This window comes from Homarus americanus, unplaced genomic scaffold, assembly GCF_018991925.1.
Source record: "Homarus americanus isolate GMGI-L3 unplaced genomic scaffold, GMGI_Hamer_2.0 scaffold34360, whole genome shotgun sequence".
In the NCBI taxonomy this organism is placed as follows: Eukaryota; Metazoa; Arthropoda; class Malacostraca; order Decapoda; family Nephropidae; genus Homarus; species Homarus americanus.
In genome coordinates, this window is record NW_024739403.1 from 4,499,849 (window position 1) to 4,520,430 (window position 20,582).

The window sequence follows — 20,582 nt, forward strand, 5'->3', positions numbered from 1 at the left end:
CAGGTGTCTCGTCCTGCGCACCCTTCTCCCACGCCCTTTGCAGCTATACGCAGTGTGAACCCGAAGGAGGGCTTCTTCACGACGATGGATGCGTTGTGTGGATACTGGCAGATAGAGCTTGCCGAAGAAGACCGACCACTTACAACTTTCATTACCCAGCATAGACGTTACAGTTATTGCCGTGGCCCCATGGGATTCACCGCTACAGGAGACGCTTTCTGTCTTCGAGGTGATATGGCACTACAAGGTCTGGCAAACTGTGTGAAAGTGGTCGACGACATACTCGTGTACGATGAGGATTACATGGATCACCTCTGCCGTATCTACGAGGTACTCAACAGGTGCCGGAAGCACGGCATCACCCTAAATGCAGAAAAGTTTGTTCTGGCCAGCTCTTCAGTGAACTTTTGTGGGTACACCCTCTCAGGGAATGATATTGCAGCTGACCCGGAGAAGGTCCGCGCCATCACGGATTTTCCCACCCCTGCTAACCTCACCGACTTGAGGTCCTACGTCGGTCTCGTTGACCAGTTAGCAGAGTTTTCGCCGGACATCTCCGCAGCTGCCCAACCACTTCGCCCCCTGATGAGCCCCAAGAGGACATTCCTGTGGACCCCCGACCATGACAAGGCCTTCCAGCATGTGAAACAGGCCCTGTCTAGTTCACCTGTCCTCGCCACGTTTGACCCAGCCTTGCCGACGGTTCTGCAGACAGATGCCTCAAGCTTCTACGGCGTGGGATACGCCCTATTGCAGGATCATGCTGGAGGGCAGTTCCGGCTCGTCCAGTGTGGCTCACGTTTCCTCTCTGACACCGAGACGCGCTACGCCACTATTAAGTTGGAGCTGTTGGCTGTGGTTTGGGCGATGTCCAAGTGCAGGTCTTATCTCATAGGCCTGCAACACTTTCACCTAGTGACCGACCATCGCCCGCTTGTTCCGATCCACAACCACTGCACGCTGGACGCTGTTGAGAACCCTCGCCTCCAGCGTCTGAAAGAGAAGCTCTTGGCGTACGTCTTCACAGCAGTGTGCCGTGCTGGTAAGGAGCTCTGCATCCCTGATGCCTTATCCCGCTCTCCTGTCAGCCGCCCTACTCCAGAAGACCATGTGCTCGACGCCGACCTCGCTCTTTGCGTCAGGACTGTGGTCACCCTACACGCCGTCCAAGCCTTTCGTTCGGACCTGTCACCAGATGACGACAAAGCAATGGAGGACCTTCGAACAGCGGCCCGAGATGACCCTTCCTACGTCCGACTCGTCGAGTGTGTGAGGAATGGATTCCCTAGCAACCGCTACGACCTTCACAACACCCTCCTCCCGTATTGGAAACTCCGCGATGAACTCTACTGCGACGGAGACCTTGTTCTGTACGGAGCACGTGTAGTTGTCCCTGCTGCCTCACGTCCCCACGTCTTGGCTCGCCTTTACGACAGTCACCGTGGAGCTGAGGCCACCAAACGACGTGCACGAAAGACTGTGTTCTGGCCCGGCATCAACTCCGACATCTCCAATGTTGTCCGTGCGTGTGAGCCCTGCCAAGTATTACAACCCAGCCAGCAACAGGAACCCTTCATGAGTGACGACAACCCCACCCGCCCCTTTGAGTCTGTGTCGGCCGACTTTTTCTTTGTGTCAGGAAAGTCCTTCCTTGGTATCGTCGACCTTCTCTCTGGTTGGCCGGTTGTCATCAAGTGCGGTAATGACACGACGTTGCCGCCACCATCAGCAAGTTTCGCCACTACTTCCGTGACGTGGGCGTTCCTGTACACCTGCGAACCGACGGAGGGCCTCAGTTCACAAGCCGGGACTTTACTGTGTTCCTTGACCGATGGGGAGTCCGGCATGTGTTGTCATCGCCCCATTACCAGCAGTCCAACGGCCATGCTGAGGCTGCTGTCAAATCCCTGAAGCACCTCATCCTTAAGGTGGCCCCTTCTGGGAATATTGACTGCGAGGCCTTCGACCCGGGTCTTCTTGAACACACCTAACACTCCGCAACACACCTAACTACACCGGACGCTTCCCTGCCCAGGTCTTGTGTCCCTGCTCACCCTCAATCCTTCTCCAAGGAGTGGCAGGCCAAGACAGAGGATTGTGATCGCTGAGCCGCCGAACGTGTTCAAAACGTCGTCGCCCGTTACAACGACCACGCCCGTTCTCTCCCCAGGTTGAGTGTCGGCACCCAAGTCCTTGTTCAGGACCCGACCTCCCTACGTTGGGACAAAGTGGGCGTAGTCATGGGTCTCGGTAGGTCACGGGACTACCAGGTGCGGTTACGCAGTGGTCGTGTGTGGTGGAGGAACCGCCGTTTTCTCCGCCCCGTAACAACGCCTTCTCCTGACCCCGCCACCAGTGTTGAGTCCCATACCCTCCCCAGTGATCAAGTCCCTCGACGCTCAGAACGGACCCGAAAGAATAGGTCAGCTCAAGACTTTGCTATGAGCGTATAGGGGGGAGGGAGGTGTCTGTATATTATGTATGCTGTATGTATATTATGTATGTGCTCTATTTATACACATTATTTATTCAGTCTAGCTAGCAGCGTGTGGCAATGTATTTACCATGTCCCACACGCTTAATTAATGTGCCTGGCGACATATGGAAGCTGCTAATTTATCACTTACCACATGTCGCCCTAAAGGCTAGTTGAGCCCCCAGACAGAGTAAGGAGCGGCACCTCGCTTGTGTATCTCTGTTTATCCAGTAAATAGAACCTACGAAAACTCTACAGGTGTTTGTGTTCGCTCCTGTAGATAGAACTTGATACCCAGAACACATGCACAGCCTTTGAAAGGTAGCAGGGGCATTGCAAAGCCCGAAAGGCATAACATTAAATATATAGGTCTTACCTAATGTCACAAAACTGGAGATGTCTTTAACACGACAGGCCAATGGAACTTGCCAAAACCCTCAAAGGCAATCAATCTTAGAGAGGAACTTGGCGCTCCCGATTGCTTTGATGCAGTCTTCGTCTCTTGGTAGAGGGAATGCTGTCCTTGCGGAAGTTGATGCAGAATCGAAGAGTGCCGTCCTTCTTCGGTACTAGAGGGACTGGTGAGCACCACTCGCTGGTAGGAAGCCTGCTTCATAGGCTTAACAGAACCAACATCAATATCATGCACCACGGCAGTGGTACAGCCAGGCCTGTCTTGGAAGACAAGAGGATGTTGTTGGATGGCGGCCAGCATGTCAGCTCTCTGGTGTCCCGGTAGACGCTGTAGCTTCTCCTGCAACTCCACGGAGTTGGACTGCCAAACCCTGACTGATGACAGGGCGAGTGGACTTGCCCCTTCTTTTTCCTCTTCTTTCTCACCGTCTACCAAGAAAGTGTCAACGGCACACACGGGAACTGGATCATCAGCAACAAATGGGGGTGCTGGGCGTGTGTGGTACAGCTTGATGGTGTTGACGTGACATAAGCGCTGTAGTCGGCGCCTGTCAGGGGTAGAGATAATATAATTCGTCGGGCTTACCTTCTTCATCACTCTATATGGTCCATGTCTCAGCAAGAGAATGAGTACTTGATCTCCTATCTGGAATTCTCTGTGTCTGGCACGCTTGTCGTACCATGTGTTGATCTTGGACTGCGACTGCGACAAGTGATCTGCGGCAAAGCTCCAACAACTTAGAAGCTTCTCTTTAACATCTCCAACTAAACTTAATACATTAATGCTCTCTTCACTACTACCTAACAATTTATCTCTAGCTATGTACAAAAGACCTCTTACTTGATGAGCGAACAGTAGAAGTAAGAGAAACAAAATGGATGATATTAAGGCCCTAGCAGTAACTTTAATAAGAGTTACAGCATGCAAGTACCTAGTGGAGGTATCAATGACTGTAAATAAATATTCAAACCCACTAGACGTTTTAGGCAGAGGGCCTACAATGTCACACTGTACTGTTGTAAAGTGCTCAGGTACGTGAGGTACTCTTACAAGTGGAAAAGGTGGAATAGCCTGATTGGCTTTGCCTACCTTTTCACAAAAATGACAGTACTTACAATATTTAGTGACATCTCTCCTCATACCTGGCCAATAGAACTTTCTGGCCAGCCTGTTGAACGTCTTTCGGACACCTTGATGTCCAGAAAAGCGACCGTCATGGGCCAGAGCTAGAACATGTTGTATGTAAGTGTGTGGGATAACTATTTGAGTGACAGACGCCCAGTCCGCGTCTTCCTCTGACATAGTCGGTGGGAACCAGCGGCGGCACAAAACACCGTCTTGACTGAAATAACTCGTGGTAGGGCCTGAATCAAACAAGAGCCGTAATGAATCGTCTTGCTCTTGCGCAGCTATTAAAGCAACTCTCCCGATCACAGCATTAACTGCTGAAGAAATGTCTTGGGAAGCAATTGGGTTAGCAAAAAGTCCTTCTAAGGAAAGTGAATCATCTACAACAGGAGTTACATTATGATCATTAGTCATTGATATCGAACGAGTCACAGCACACAATGGGGAAACACCGGGCATATCATCTTCAAGTTGTTGCAGCTCTACGGTAGACTCTGGTTTTTCCCGCAGCACAGGAGGTGGGGTTACGTTCCCCATTTGACCTCCCGCCAAATCGTTACCGAGTACGAGGTCCACTCCAGCAAAAGGCAGCTCATGCACGCAGGCTACGTTAGCTATCCCTGAAAAAAAAAGAAGACTTGACACGTACTAAAACCAAAGGAGCTACACCTTGACTGCAAAGGGATCCCAAAACGACGTATTTGTCAGTCTTCCTCGCCGCAACAACACCCTCTTTGATGAAAGTTTGGAGACAACCCGAGTCTCTCAAAATAGTGACTGGTGTTTCGACACCATCAACTTCTACCGTGCCTTGTGACAAAAAGGGACGAAAGGTACCAACGTCTGGGTCTTTCGCAAAACTCTCCTGGAAAGGATCAAAGTCTCGTGAGGCGAGAACCGAAACTGCACTCTCTCGTACATCACCCTTTGTGAAAACCTACCCAATTGGCATGCTGTCAGCCTTACTCAAATCAGCCATCACTCCGACTGGTGACGCATTAGTCTCTTCAGTAACAATCATAGCTGGTTTGCACTCATTTAGCTGCGGCCTAGTCCAACAAAACTCTGCCTTATGACCTGGCTTTCCACAGTAACTACAAGGGTATGTAGAAAATTTGGACGCCCCCATTAGGTGGCGAAGGCGTCCAGCTCCTCGTGTCACGCACAAAATTACTATTGTTAGTATTTTCTTGTCTCGCTCTGTGGAGAGAGGGATTAAAAGTCCATTGAACCTGTGGGGGCATAACATCATTGTTAGTCCTACCATATCTCAAAACAAATCCATCAGCATGCTTAGAAGCCTCTTCAATAGTACTAAATTCCCTATCTAACAAGTATAAGGTAACCTCTTCGTCGATGGTTCTCAAAAATTCCTCTGTGAGCATTAACTCAATCAGGGAGTCAAAATCACTCACTTCCTTGGAGTGTAACCACTTTGAGAATACCTCTCTTTTACTCCTAGCAAATTCAAGGTGGGTCTGCTCTGCCTTCCTACGGAGGCCACGAAAGCGTTGTCTGTACGCTTCAGGAACAAGGGCATAAGCCTTTAAAACTTCCTCCTTAATACATAAATAATCCTTTGCGTCACTGTCTGTAAGAGACGAAAAAACACACAGAGCCTTACCTGTAAACGCCTGCTGAAGCAAAATGGGCCAAAACTCTATAGGCCACTTTAAAGTGGTAGCAAGTCTCTCGATAGCAATAAAAACTCATCAAATGTTTCCTCTGAAAACGTGGGCATTAGCCTAGCAGCACGTGCTGGATCGAAATGAGAAAAACTAGATCTGGGGGTGAGGCCATCGGTGCTAGAAGGGTTACTCTGACCGAGCTGTATATGCAGTCGCAAGTATTCTGAATCTGCTTCTTTCGCTTTAGCCTCAGCTACTTTTGCTTTAGCTTCAGCTTCCGCTTGACGTATTCCAACTCTTTTTGCTATAGCTTCAGCTTCTGCCTGACGTATTCCAACTTCTCTCGCTATAGCTTCAGCTTCTTTCAATTTTATTTGTGACTCGAGAAGGCGTAATTCATCATTCACTGAACGTGACTCAGTTACATTAACTTGACTAGCTTCACTGTGGTCTTCTCTTAAACTAACATCAACACTATCTCCTAACAGCTGACTACTTACCGCACTAAACAATTTTACTCTACTGGCCCTGCTAGAAAATTCCATACCATAATACTCGCAAATTAATCTTAATTCATGTGCACTTAATTTTGAAACTTCCTCAACGGAGGGACTACCTGATATAAATGCAGCCACATCATCTTGGCTAATGATAACCATGATGGCTAGTTAATAAAAATAAATAAAACACAAAAGAATATCACAAGAGTCAAAAGGTCGTTAGTGAATCCTGGCAAGGTAGCCAAAACTGTTAAGCCGTCTCTTAATTTACTTTAATATCCAGATTCTAGGCATAACCAAACAAAAAAAAGTGAAGTAAATTAAAAGGGAATAAAAATATATAAAGTAAACCTTTAAGAATTTAATTAAATTAAACATTAACGCAATAAAGAGCCTCGTAGGCTGTCACAACAAATTGATTTACTATCGAAACCTTTAAGACACAAGTGATACTAAACATGGAAACATCAAAAGAATAAAAATAAAGCATTAGATTACATTAACACTGCATAAACATATAAAAACTAACACTGAAATTAACTAACGTGAAACAACAATGAATTACTTAGATATAACTAAGCAAGCACTGATGGACACACAAGAGACATGAATAAGTACTCACATAGATATACCACATCGATGGTGACAGGAACAACACAAATAAATTAAGTATAAGTAACAGGTGACGAGTGTCACTTAAAAGAACGTGAACTGAATGACAAGGAGGACTGGACTGAACTCAGTCAGTTGGTGGACTACTATATATAGGGTCTTTTGCCGCCAGTGCGACCCGCCCGTGGGTCGTTTAACGATGCAGATGGTCGTTAGAGAACAAAGAATGCTTGTTGCAATACTAAATGAAGAAATAAGATGGGCTTGAACAAATAATAACAGCTAAAACCTTAATAGCACAGGGTAAGGCGACTAGATTATATAATAGTAAATATAACACATCATTACAGGAATAATATGGAACAACATGGAAGCATGTTATATATAAAAAAAATATATAAAAATACGACACGGTCGTAACAAGACACACCTCCACCATCCATCCAACTTAACTGTACTACCCTCTCTAATGTTACCCACTTTCGGTATCTTGGCTCTCACGTGTCCACCAGCACTGACATCGATGAAGAGATTCAGCATACGATGAGATGTGCATCTCAAGCCTTTGGCAGACTCCAAAACCATGTCTTCAGCTGTAGGGAGCTGAAATTATCTACAAAGTTACACATATATCGAGCAGTGGTCTTCCCCACCCTGCTATATGGCAGTGAGACATGGGTCACATACAGGCACTGTAGGAGCATCGAGGCTACCATTATCCATGAACAACTACGCTGGACTGGACATGTTACCCGCACGGTCGACAGTAGACTGCCAAAGCAGCTACTTTACAGTCACGTAACGAATAGTAGCTATATGTAACACCGCCGGGCAACTGAAAAGGTATAAGGATAGTCTTAAGACAAACCGGAAAAAGTGCCAAATCGACCCCCTCACTTGGGAGTGGAGTACTCCACATTGTAACGCTTGGAGGAGCACCACACGAGAAGGTATGAATACTTTCGAGTTAGCCCGACTGCAAACCGAAGCAGACAAGCGCCAACGCCGGAAAGACGCTGCTACCGCCCCTCCCGCACTCGATGTAGCTCTCCACATGTGCAACTCATGTGAACGACTCTGCAGGACCCGTATCGGCCTCTTTAGTCACCTCAAAACTCACCAATGAAGGTGACATCCTTAATAACTCATCTCATTGTATCATAGTTGGATGATCGTCATATTCGATTCCGAGTGACAGCAAAGTAGTAATAGTAGTAGTGTAAGGTGCGTTATGCTCATAAATAAGAAATACTAGGAACCACAGATAAGTAGTAAGTGGCATTAGTATTCCAGTGAACCTTTTATTGAGATCATGAACCTTCAATTAAGAATAGTTGTGTCAAAAATGCGCTGATCTCGTAAAATGATATGCAAAGGTTTTTAAATGTATTATATAAATGCATTGCAAAAATAGGTTAGGATATATTCTGAGTGAAATCAACTTCTCAGTCTCTTCGACAGAAAACTTTTTTCATCGAGGCATTTTGCTGGGTGAGGAGAGCAAACAAAGGGATAGTGACGTCACAGTGTGGGATTACCGCATCCGTTTCCATGCGTTTCCGTTTACAATCGCTATAGGGAGCGATTGGCATGTACTGCAAACGCATAGCGCTAACGCTAGCGCTATTCAACCGCGCTACCGCTAGTGCAACCGTGTACATTTCAATGTGATCTATTTTTGGTGCTAACGCCTGAATGGAATTCTAGTTTTATTGTCTGAAGTTCTGGTTTACTTACCTGTATGTGAGGCCATAATGTGAACTCCTTACGTATCAACCAACAACACGGACGTAATCATCACACTCGCACCTATACACTTCCCAAGGAGGCTTGTTATCGTACATAACATACTGCCAGTTGGCCTTGTTCCATACCCCCCCAACCAACAACACACTTATCTATGCACCCCCCCTCCGTCCCATAATCAACCTACTTGTTACCCCTCCCTACTCGCCCTCCATCCAGTGGTATTTGATAATTCACTCGAGCATCAGGCGCGGGAGCTGTAACTCGCCACATTCACCAAGGCAAGAACACAAGGTCAACACTTTAGCAGTTAAGACTGTCTATGATTCCAGGTATATCTAAATAAATTCACAACATTCTGTATTTGCTTTTGTCAGCTTTATTCCACGTGACACATATATCGACTTTAATTTTTCTATTTAATTAGTAAACACGCGACGATAATAACAAACGCAGAAATCAGCAAAAGATAGAGTGAATTATGAAATGTTTAATTTGTAAATTGTTTGTCGGTAATATTGTACTAATAAACACGAAAAACAACAACATAAACTAGGTTTCTTGCTGTGGACTGGACTGGTATTGGGGATTGCTGGCCACTTCGCCTTTGGGCTATTTCGGCCGAAGCTGATGTCTTCTTTCTTCTTCTAATCTTGGTCTTCTTTCTTGCTACAACTAATCTGATGTTCTTGTTTCTTCTTTTCTTGTTATTCTTGTGTTCTTCTTGTTCTTGGTATTTTGGTTTCTTCTTTCTTCTTGTTGTTTTATTTGGGATGAATTATGGTATGAGTGAGTGATATGATAGTGAGTTACTGACAGACCAGATGAAATGGCCGGTCAGGTGACTAGTTTCTCTGTGATTAATTTTTTATTTTTTTTTGTCTTTTGTAGCCCGTGTCTTTTTGTTTGAATATGTGTTGGTGGGTGTCAGTTTAACTTGATAAATGTGCGTGTTGTATGTAATGGAAAGGTTTGTGATGTGTCTCTCATGTTGTATGTTTAAATTTTTGTTTTATTCATTTTTATTTGCTTTAGGGCATGGTTACATACATATTATAAATATAAAAAGAGTTCATGCGTGTGTCAATCACAACATGCCGATAAGATGGGTCTCCTTGAGGAAGATTATTACAGCGTCACTTATGGTGACATCATCTTGCAATAAATTGGGTACAGTCAGCACGAAGCCTTGCTCGGCAGCTAGGATCACCAGCTGCCGGCGCTCTGGTTCGTACTGGCTGCACTCAGTCAGAATGTGTCGGATAGAGAGAATTTTGTTGCACGTGGCACAGATAGGTGGAAAGGAGTTGTCAAGATAGGCTTTTAGGTGGGTCAAATAGGTACAGTTCAGCCTTAGTCTGGCGAGAACCACCTCTTCCCTCCTATTCTTTCTGTATGCTGAAAGCCAGTTTCCTATGTTAGTCTTCCAGTTGTTGTGAAGATCTAACCTCGTCCAATCAAGTTGCCACTTCCCTATTGTATATGTCTTCCCCAAGGAGAGACACGACTGACGCTCCCAGGGTACATTGGTTGTCTCCCTGAGACCCACAGTCGCTTTTGCTAATCTGTCTGCCTGTTCATTGCCCCAAATGTTGCAATGCCCAGGCACCCATATCAGCACAATATTCTTGGCACACTCATGTAGTTTATTAATAATGTTGCCCTGTATCTCATTGCTGGTAGTATCACCACCTTGAATTGCTTTAAGAGCTGACATGGAATCTGAAATGACAGCAACATCATTGACATCGCTTGTTATTGCAATGTCAATGGCTCTACTTATTGCAAACATCTCTGCAGAGAATATGGTTGTATGCCGCGGCAGGCGGGAGCTCCACTCCCCGTCTCTGCTCCAGATACCGGCTCCAACGTTGTCGTCAGTCTTGGACCCGTCGGTGTACACGTGAGTATAGGCGCTATATCCTTCCAGAAATTGATAGAAAAGTTGCTTCAGGAGCTCAGGATGAAGGTCATTCTTCCCTCCTGGAAGCCACGATATTTTCACATGGAAGTTGGGGATCTCCCATGGCGGACACAACGGTGGAACGTATCTATCAACGTCTTCGAAATGGATACCAGCACCCTGGCACAAGGTCTGGAGGCGGACAACCAAGGACGGGGACCTACGCAGTTGCAGGAAACGAAATTTAGCAACAGCACACCAACCTGGGTGGCCTGTGCCGCGCCTCCTAGCCGCACTCAACCCGTACCTTAGCGTCAACATGTCCCTCCTGATGTGGAGTGGAGGGACATGGGCCTCCACCTCTAGTTTTCCTCCACGTGTTCACCTGTAAGCACCCATACATAGACGAAGGCATCGGTTCTGTATTCTGGTCAGCTTTGCGAGTGTGGTGTCGCATGCAGAAGCATACAACTGGCATCCATAATCAAGTTTTGATCTGATCAGGGTCTTATACACCATTAATAAAGATTTCCTATCGGTTCCCCATGTGGTACCTGATAAAACTTTCAGGATGTTTGTGACTTTAAGACATTTACTTTCAAGTTCGTTAATGTGGTTTTTCCACGTTAATTTCCGGTCAAAATGAACACCGAGAAATTTTACTGAAGTCTGAAATTTAATAGGAGTATCATTTAATTTTAATACTGGATTATTAATGTTACGTTTCTTAGTGAAGACTACTCCTACTGTCTTCTCAACTGAAAACCTAAATCCCCATTGTATTGCCCACTGTTCAGCGGCTTTTAGGCCGGCCTGCACCCTTTGTGCAGATAGTCTCTCGGCCCGAGAGGAGCGCCAGATTGCGCAATCGTCAGCAAACAAGGAGAATTTGAGGTCACTTAAGCTGGGGGTTGGTGATAGGAAATCATTAATCATTGTAAGAAATAATATTGGGCCCAAAACGCTGCCTTGTGGAACTCCATTTTCTAGGACAAATGTGTCTGACTTTACGTTACCTTTTAATTTGACGGAAAAAGTCCTGTCTTGCAAAAAATTACTAATGAAAATTGGCAAATTACCTCTCAGACCCAAGGCGTGGAGCTTCATCATGAGGCCAGCCCGCCATGTCATGTCGAAAGCTTTTTCTATGTCTAGGAATACTGCAATTAGTGTTTCTTTACTGCAAAGAGCTTTTGAGATGTCAGTTTCAAGACTTATTAAATGATCTAGTGTGCTTCTACCTTGGGGGAAACCACACTGTCGATCATTCAATAAGTTGTTACTTTCCAAAAAATACATTAGCCTACGCTTTATCATACGTTCCATGACCTTACACAGACAGTTTGTGAGCGAAATCGGACGGAATGAGTTGGTGTTGGTAGGGCATTTGTCCCTCTTCGGGATCGGTACGACATGGGCAAAGTGCCATGCTTACTGTGGTAAAGTCCAGGTGTTGTGAGGGTGATAGCAAGACAAGAATGAGAGGTGCCACATAGCTCTTTTCAGACAGTGATCCCGGTGTTATCTGTGTGGTAAGCTTAATAAACTAAAAGCCATAAAGGTAGTGATAATATATTATACAAGGAAGAACTTGCGTAGCCAGGAACCCCAGAGATTTAGCACAAGAACTTGCATAGCCGGGTACGCAACTTTATGAAAATTTATGTTACGCCAAACGCTGTATCATGGAGGGTAACTTGTAATTTGAAAATTAAAGTTAGGTGCTGGCAAAGGATGACAAATGTGTAACAATTATTATAAAAATGCTAATGAGTTTATATCAGAAAATGAAATCAATGATTAAGTTACAGCTGTCTGAGAACCACGTATTGTGTTAATCGTGATAAGAAACAGTGGACTACGTACAGTACATATAAAAAACGGAGGATTTATCAGACACAGTAAACTCGACAAAACTGCTGGAAAATATTATCGGGCAATCCTAGGATGCACATGAAGAGACTTAATATAAATCGAAGTTTTTTATTTTGCATAATCCTACTGACCATAAAATGTGAAGTAAAAAAGGGAGGGGGCAATATACACAAAATCCAGACTTATAAAAGAAGTATCTTAAAAGTTACTTAACAAATACAAACCGGTAAACTCCCAACATACATACTGGGGGACTCACGAATGAAAAGAAAATCATATAATTTCCATACCTACCTTGAAAATGATATCAGACAGGGAAGTACTGCCGCCCGGGAAGACATAGGAAGCATAATGTGTTGTCTAATGGTAGACTCTGCTGCCATATGGCATCACGAAAATTGTGACCAAGTCCTAGGTTGCTGATCTGACTTTCTGCCTCATTTACACACAATTGCAAGGTCTCAATTGTTTCTCTTACAATGACAACCAGTGGCGGCTCGTGACTAATTGTTTTAATAGTGTGTAAGACACACACACAGAAATACAGTAGTGTTTATTGTATTCCATGTAGCAAATGTAATGGTAATTATGTAGGACACACAGGAAAAACACTGCAGCTCAGAATCAAACATTAGTACAATATCAGAACAGCATCTGAAAGCAGTGCCCTGTTCGTTCATGTTAGGAATAATAATCATCCCATTGCTTGGGAAAAAGCTTAGAAGTATTTAAATCATCTTGTGTCACAGAAAGACTTCTGGTTGAAGCTAGTTTGATTAAGAAATTAAAATCAATAAACCTTAGTGATGGTCAGTTCAAAACTGATAATATGTTACATGAATTTATTTGTCAGTGGCCCAAGGTTAAAAATGCTCTGAAACCTTTGATCTAGATGTAGGATAGTTATTTAGTGGGTCCCTTATTTTTGACCTGACCTGACTAGTCACGTCACCCCCTTCTCTTAAGCTCCTCTACGTGTGTGTTGGTGTGGGTATTAGTGGATGAGATCATTATGACCTGACCTCTTGTTTAATCAGGTCACCTCTCTCTGTCTGTTCATGTTCTGGGTAATAAGTTCAATATACAGGAGCGAACACAAACACCTGTATAGATTTTGTAGGTTCTATTTACTGGATAAGAGATATGTACACAAGGGGAGTACCGCTCCTCAACCTGTCTGCTTGTTAACTGCTCTATAGACGACGTATGGCAAGTGATACATTAGCAGCTTCCATCCGTCACCAGGCACATTAATTAAGCATGTGGGACATGGTAATAACATTGCCACATGCTGCTAGCTAGGCTGAATAAATAATATATATAAATGGAGCACATACATCATATACATACATAATATATAATACAGCATACATAATACAGAATATACATACACCTCCCTCCCCCCTATACGCTCATAGCAAAGTCTTGAGCGGACCTTTTCTTTTGGATCCGTTCTGAGCGTCGAGGGACTAGATCACTGGGAAGGGTATGGGACTCAACACTGGTGGCGGGGTCAGCAGAAGGCATTGTTACGGGGCGGAGAAAACGGCGGTTCCTCCACCACACACGACCACTGGGTAACCGCACCTGGTAGTCCCGTGACCTACCGAGACCCATGACTACGCCTACTTTGTCCCAACGTAGGGAGGTCGGGTCCTGAACACGGACTTGGGTGCCGACACTCAACCTGGGGAGAGAACGGGCGTGGTCGTTGTAGCGGGCGACGACGTCCTGAACACGTTCGGCGGCTCGGCGATCACAATCCTCTGTCTTGGCCTGCCACTCCTTGGAGAAGGATTGAGGGTGAGTTAGGTGTGTTGCGGAGTTCAAGAAGACCCCGGTCGAAGGCCTCGCAGTCAATGTTCCCAGAAGGGGCCACCTTAAGGATGAGGTGCTTCAGGGATTTGACAGCAGCCTCAGCGTGGCCGTTGGACTGCGGGTAATGGGGCGATGACAACACATGCCGGACTCCCCATCGGTCAAGGAACACAGCAAAGTCCCGGCTTGTGAACTGAGGCCCTCCGTCGGTTCGCAGGCTCACAGGAACGCCCACGTCACGGAAGTAGTGGCGGAACTTGCTGATGGTGGCGGCAGACGTCGTGTCATTACCGCACTTGATGACAACCGGCCAACCAGAGAGACGGTCGACGATAACAAGGAAGGACTTTCCTGACACAGAGAAAAAGTCGGCCGACACAGACTCAAAGGGGCGGGTGGGGTTGTCGTCACTCATAAAGGGTTCCTGCTGCTGGCTGGGTTGTAGTACGTGGCGGGGCTTACACACCTGGACAGCATTGGAGATGTCGGGGTCGATGCCAGGCCGGAACACAGTCTGTCTTGCATGCCGTTTGGTGGCCTCGGCTCCACAGTGACTGTCGTGGAGGCGAGCCAAGGCGTGGAGACTTGAAGCAGCAGGGACAACTACCGAAGGAGAGGTGTCACTGGCCAGAGGTAGGGGTAGGGCGGCATTAGGGTAGTTGCTGCTCCCTTCGTGCACCCTGTTGGCGTATTTTACCTCGAGAATCGGTGTTGGGAAGTCCTGGGAGATGATGGCCAACTCTTGGCAATGTCTGTAGGACAGCAAAGGAGTCGGGACACCATTATGCACGTCAATCCAGGCTTGACACGACCTGTTGCCAAAGGTGACATGTGCATAGAGTGAACCTAGGGCTGGGGCCATCTGTGAACCATCTGCCGTGACCCAGAGGTCCTTGGGAGGCGGTCCTAGATCGCTTGGAGAGAGCCCCAAGCATTGCAAATGCTGGGGACCGATGACTGTAGCATCAGCGCCGGTGTCAGGCAACATCTGAAGACGGGATGACACACTGCCATAGGTCACGATGACACTGATGTACTGGGGAACTTTGGTCCAGGGATGCGAGGAGTACACCCTCCTAATATGGGTCGGGCTTTGTCCAGGGTCGTCGTGCCTCTGATTTGGCGACTGTGGGCGGCCCTCACTGGTGGAAGGGCGCTGCTGCCTCCGCCGACGCTGTCCCTTGGGTTTGTTGGTCGGACAACACTTGTCATGGTGGCCCAGACGACCGCACACATTGCACTGGACGTACTTGGCTGGGCACCGTACTGTGAGTGACCAGTGGCCCTTACGGTTACAACTGTTGCAGGTAGACTCAGCAGCTGGACACACCTGTGTTCCGTGCTGCTTACCACAGTTGTTACAAAATGAACCGGGCGTGGACGTGGTGGGCGAAGGCGTAGGAGCAGACTTCTTGTCCTTCTTGTACCGGGACACAGCGCGTACAGCTGTAGGGGGAGCTCGGATGGCAGAGGTGGCACACCTGGCAGCCTCATAGGAGCGACATATCGTCAACACATCCTTGAGAGAAGAGGAAGAGTCGAGGGAGGTGAGGCGTTGGACAAGTTCCTCGTCCTTAACACCCATCAGGATCACCTGCTTCAACTGGGTCTCCTCGCACTGCTGGTGGTGGCCTAGACATATATCTACCTCTTCCGAGGCTCTCTTAAGACGTACATAAAAGGCGTCAAAAGTCTCACCCTCCATCTGTCTGCAGCTAAACAATTCCCTCCTGCGCAGAGCTTCATTCTGCTGTCCTTTGATGTGCCGTTGTAGAATGTCCAGTACCTCCTCTACAGACAGCGAAGAGGTCGGAGGTACCTGCAGCGTATGTTCTAAGACACGCTGAATTTCCAAGGACAGGCACATACGCAGCTGGATGAGTTGTTTAGGCTGTGACAAACTCTGGAGATCCACCATTGTAGCATAATCAGTCCACCGTCGCCGCCATTCACGAAAAGTCTGGAAATTCACATCAGGCTTCAAGATGGGCGGTGTTTGAGCAGCTGCTTTAGGTGGGGCTGGGGGGCGTGAAGGAAGCATTGATGAGGTATCTGAACCAGTCAGTACCGAGGCAGTGTTAGAGCCAGGGGCTTGGTTAACAGTGAGGCGAGATATCAAAGCTTCAAACCGTGCACTGTCTTCCAATCTCCGTTGGTGGTCTCTCTCTGCCTCTGCTTGCCTTCTGTGTTCATCTGCCGCACGTCTGTTAGCTTCATCCTCGCGCCTTTCATCTCTCATAAACTCCATTAAAGCAATTATCTCTGGAGACAACGCTGAATATCGAGGTGAAGGGCTGCGCGATGTTGTGGTAGCTGGGGCGTCATGGTCAGCCTGGTCATCCATCTCTGCGGAGCTATCATCCGACTGACTCATCCGGACGCTGGCTCCACGGCTACGTAAGGCACGAGACATAACTACTTCATATGTGTACTGTGTCTTAAATCAGTGTTGACCGGTCAGCCCGTCGTATCAACAAGATCTCAGACAAAAATTAATTAAATACACAGATAAGTAGGTTATAGATATAAAATATGAGGGCGGAGCCGCCGCATAAAAAGAGTACGTGTGTGTGTGTAAACTTCAAAGGAGGCAGCCCCTTGAGCTGTGGTGTGAGGATCACTGAGGGGGTACACCACTAGCGCAGTTACCTCTGAGGCTTCAGGAGGCATTGAAGTTACTCCTCATCGTGTCACAGAACATGTACCTTGGGAATCCTCAGAAATAAGGTCACACATGAATGGCACGAAACACAATAATGCACTAAATACTTATGAAAAATTACCACGATGACTTGCCTAAAGTTGCTAAAATTTTTCTGAGGAGGGCAGTGCCGATGAAGAGGGCAGTCCATAAGTCAAGGTTTTCCCACAAAGTTTGCACTTTCACTGTAATTATCCAGTAAAACCGGTTCACTGCGCCATGTTCATGTTCTGGGTAATAAGTTCACTGATAGGGCTGAGAATAAACACAAACACCTGTATAAATTTTGTAGGTTCGATTAATGGATAAAGAGAGGCGGCGGCTGTCATGAGTACCGGCCAACCTGTCTGCTTGTCAACTGTTTATAGACGACGATGGCAAGTGATACATTAACAGCTTCCATAGACGCCACCAGGCACATTAATTGCTACATGTGGGACATGGTAATAACATTGCTACCATCAGCTAGCTTGAATAAATATATAAATGGAGCACATACATCATATACATACATAATATAGTATACAGCATACATAATATAGAATATACATACACTGTCCATGTAATCCAGTTGCCTCTGAAGATGTCTTGAATAAAGAAGAAAGCTAAGGTGCTCCGTTGTTTCCCTTTTCCCGTGTGATTTTATCAAGATATATATATATATATATATATATATATATATATATATATATATATATATATATATATATATATATATATATATATATATATATATATATATATATATATATATATATATATATATAATGATAAAAATAATAAAATACTAAAAGTATGGTAAAAATACAAAACAAAACATTTAACACTTACAGATAAAATACTCCAGTCTAGCTTGATCCAAATTTATTTAAAAATAAAATCCATTCTTCTTGTTTTCTTTTGAGCGAAAAGGTCAACAACTTTCTCATTGATGTTTGGATGACTGTTAAAGAAATTTTTCTCCGTTCAAATCATTGCAAGTGCATTTAGCCTTTCCTGATTCATAGTGCTCCTCAGAAAAGTTTTTATTCTTTTTAATGTTGAAAAGCAGCGTTCAGCCTCTGATGTTGTCATAGGAATTGTCAAGAGGATTTTTATCAGTTTCGTAATCACACTAAGAACACCATCTAAATTATTTTCCAAGATAAATTTCAGCAGGTTAATTAACCTGCAATATTCATGCATATCGGACCTACTGTAGACTACTCTAAGTTCAGTTTCAAATTTTTCTTTGTCAATCATGGGATATGCTTCAGTGGTCAATCCTATCTCTTCTGTAGGCAGTTTATTCTTAAAACTAGTGAAGCTTTTCTTGTTGAATGATTTAGCAGCTACTAATTGTTTAGTGAAAGAATATCTCTCCACTATATCAACAAGTATGCAGTCACATACTTCCTTTGCTTCAGCCATGAGCGTCTTTGAAGGATTCTCACAGTACTTCGAGTTTCTTATTTGTAAAATATCAATTTTGAAATTTGTTATATATTCATGTACTTTAAACACATCAATTTCTCGAGACTGCATTTGGTCGTAAATTACTTCAACATAAGGCATGATCTGATGAAAAAGCTCCAACCAGAACATGAATTTTTCATTATTCAGGTAGTGCAAAATTCCTGTTGCTTCTGAAATGGTTCGATCTGCATTTACCGTCGACTGGATTTCAGCAAAGCAGCTTTTTAAAGGTTGCAAATTTTCATGAACTTTGTTCACGGTCCGTATGTTAAAGTTACACCTTGTAGAGGATGGGCGCGGAATGCTGACGTTCATATACTTATTGAGAATGGATACACGTTGTGGTGATCTTGAGAAAAATGTTGGTATAGCCAAAACGTTAGAAAAAAATATTCTTGAGTCCCGCGTAATACTTGCTGCATTTCTCATCATATTCAGTTGGTGCGCATAACAGTGAATGAAATGTGCATTATTATTATAAACTGCTTTTATTTTTGCCTGAACGTCCCATTTTTTGCCTTTCATGACATTTGCACCATCAAATATCTGAGCTATCAGTTTTTTTCTATTTCCTTGAAGGATTATATCTAACTGCTCTAGAATACATTTTGATATGCCATCTGCAGTTTGATTTTTTGGAATAAAGAATCCCCCAAAAGCGCTCAAATATTTCTTCATTCAGCACTTACCGGAGAACAATTACCACTTGAGTGTGTTCTCAAACATCTGTTGTCATCAGCCATGACAGCTACAAATGAAGCTTCTTTAATCTCTTTCTTTATCTCATCATGGTATATCTGCAGCAGGCAGTCAAGTATCTCATTCTGAATAGTCTTAGAAACACCTGTGAAGACTGTACTTGTTTCTAAACGGTTCTTTAAATCTGGGTCTAATTTAGATGCAAAATTTATTAATCCCCTAAATACACTTGGATTTACTGAATCATTTTTTTCAGCATGTCCACGTAAAGGAATTTCAAAGTTTCCACAAAATGTAATGCTGTCTATTATCTTGGATAAAATTTCACGGTTCTTGGTAACCTTCCTGTTATGTTCATTGATCGAAAGTCTATAGGCTTCACTAAGTTTTTCTTTGATATTTACGCTTCCTAAAAGTGATAGTGAAATCACGCTTTCAATATGCTTCTTTGACTTTTCATGTTTTTCAGTTTTTTCTTTCATTTTGTTTATATTTCTAAAGCCGTCTTTTGTCCAAGTTACATCACTTCCAATTCCAAACAACAAACACGGAAAACAAAATAATGTATTTTTTACTTCACAACCTCAGACCAACTCTTCCTTTGGTACCATTCTGAATGAAAGCTACGAATATACCTCTTACTCAGGGCCGGATTTAGGAGTGGGCAAAGTAGGCAGCTGCCCAGGAGCCTCCACAAAAGGGGGCCTCCACATATTACAATATTTTATTTATTTGTTTATTCATTTGGATTATTTTTATTTCCCTTCTTTAAAATTCATGTTTATCTATTCCATCACGTAAAACTATGTTCAGCAAGAAGCGTGATAGAAATTAGGCTAGCTACTCCTTGAAATTCATGAATACCTGGTTTTCCTATTGTAAGAGCCTGGGATTTTAGGGATGGAAATCCCTTACCAGACTAATCAGGATCTTAATAAAGGAATGTCAAGGACCAGGGTTTTCTGAGGAATAGCAAACAACCGTTTGAGATTGACATCTCTTTACTATAAAAATATAACACAAAACTCTGACACCAATCAACAAACATCAACTAACAATTACGGTAGTCAACAATTCAGGCAGTCAACAGTTAATGGAGTCAAACAATTAATGGAAGCAAACAATTAAAGGGAGCAAACAATTAATGGGAGTCAGCAATTAATAGAATTAAACAATTAATGGGAGTCAACAACTGAAAGAATCAAACAATGAACAGATATTTCCTACGGCAGTGGCCCTGGGGGAAGGTTCTGGAACACTGTGATCCACACTCCGGGTAGGGAAGCGTCCATTCAACTCCACACTCAAGCGACGTCTTTAAATGGTAGGAGAACACAGGGGCACAGACGGAATGAGATGAACTGACGGTCGTGATATGTGGTAGTGATAGATGACCAGAGAATTGACAGTCGATAGGTGAAGGTCTGAGGACACAGCCAAGGAGTCCAGGACCTATGATGAGATCACAGCCAGAATTTGACGAACAGAGGGGTAGCTAGATAGTGACTGTATGGAGGATAGGGTGAACCTGCCGGTGACCCAGATAGTCGCTGCCGTTCTCACCTCTGTCCAACCGCCCCAAGTGTCGTCCGCACCAGCAAACGAGAGAGTTAGCAGCGGTAACGA

At 44.7% G+C, this 20,582-nt stretch overlaps 1 protein-coding gene across 2 annotated transcripts in view; it reads left to right on the forward strand.

The window, feature by feature from the left end:
• The first annotated feature begins 8,706 nt into the window (after positions 1 to 8,706).
• The window catches only part of LOC121874555 (adenosine deaminase 2-like), a 60,066-nt gene continuing 48,190 nt past the window's right edge, over positions 8,707 to 20,582 (forward strand). The window contains exon 1 of one of the 2 annotated variants that reach the window (XM_042378744.1): positions 8,707 to 8,837. In XM_042378744.1, the coding sequence (XP_042234678.1) occupies positions 8,828 to 8,837 (10 nt within the window). In that variant the 5' untranslated portion in view covers positions 8,707 to 8,827. The remainder of the gene's footprint in view (positions 8,838 to 20,582) is intronic. The other variant, XM_042378745.1, reaches the window with a different exon arrangement.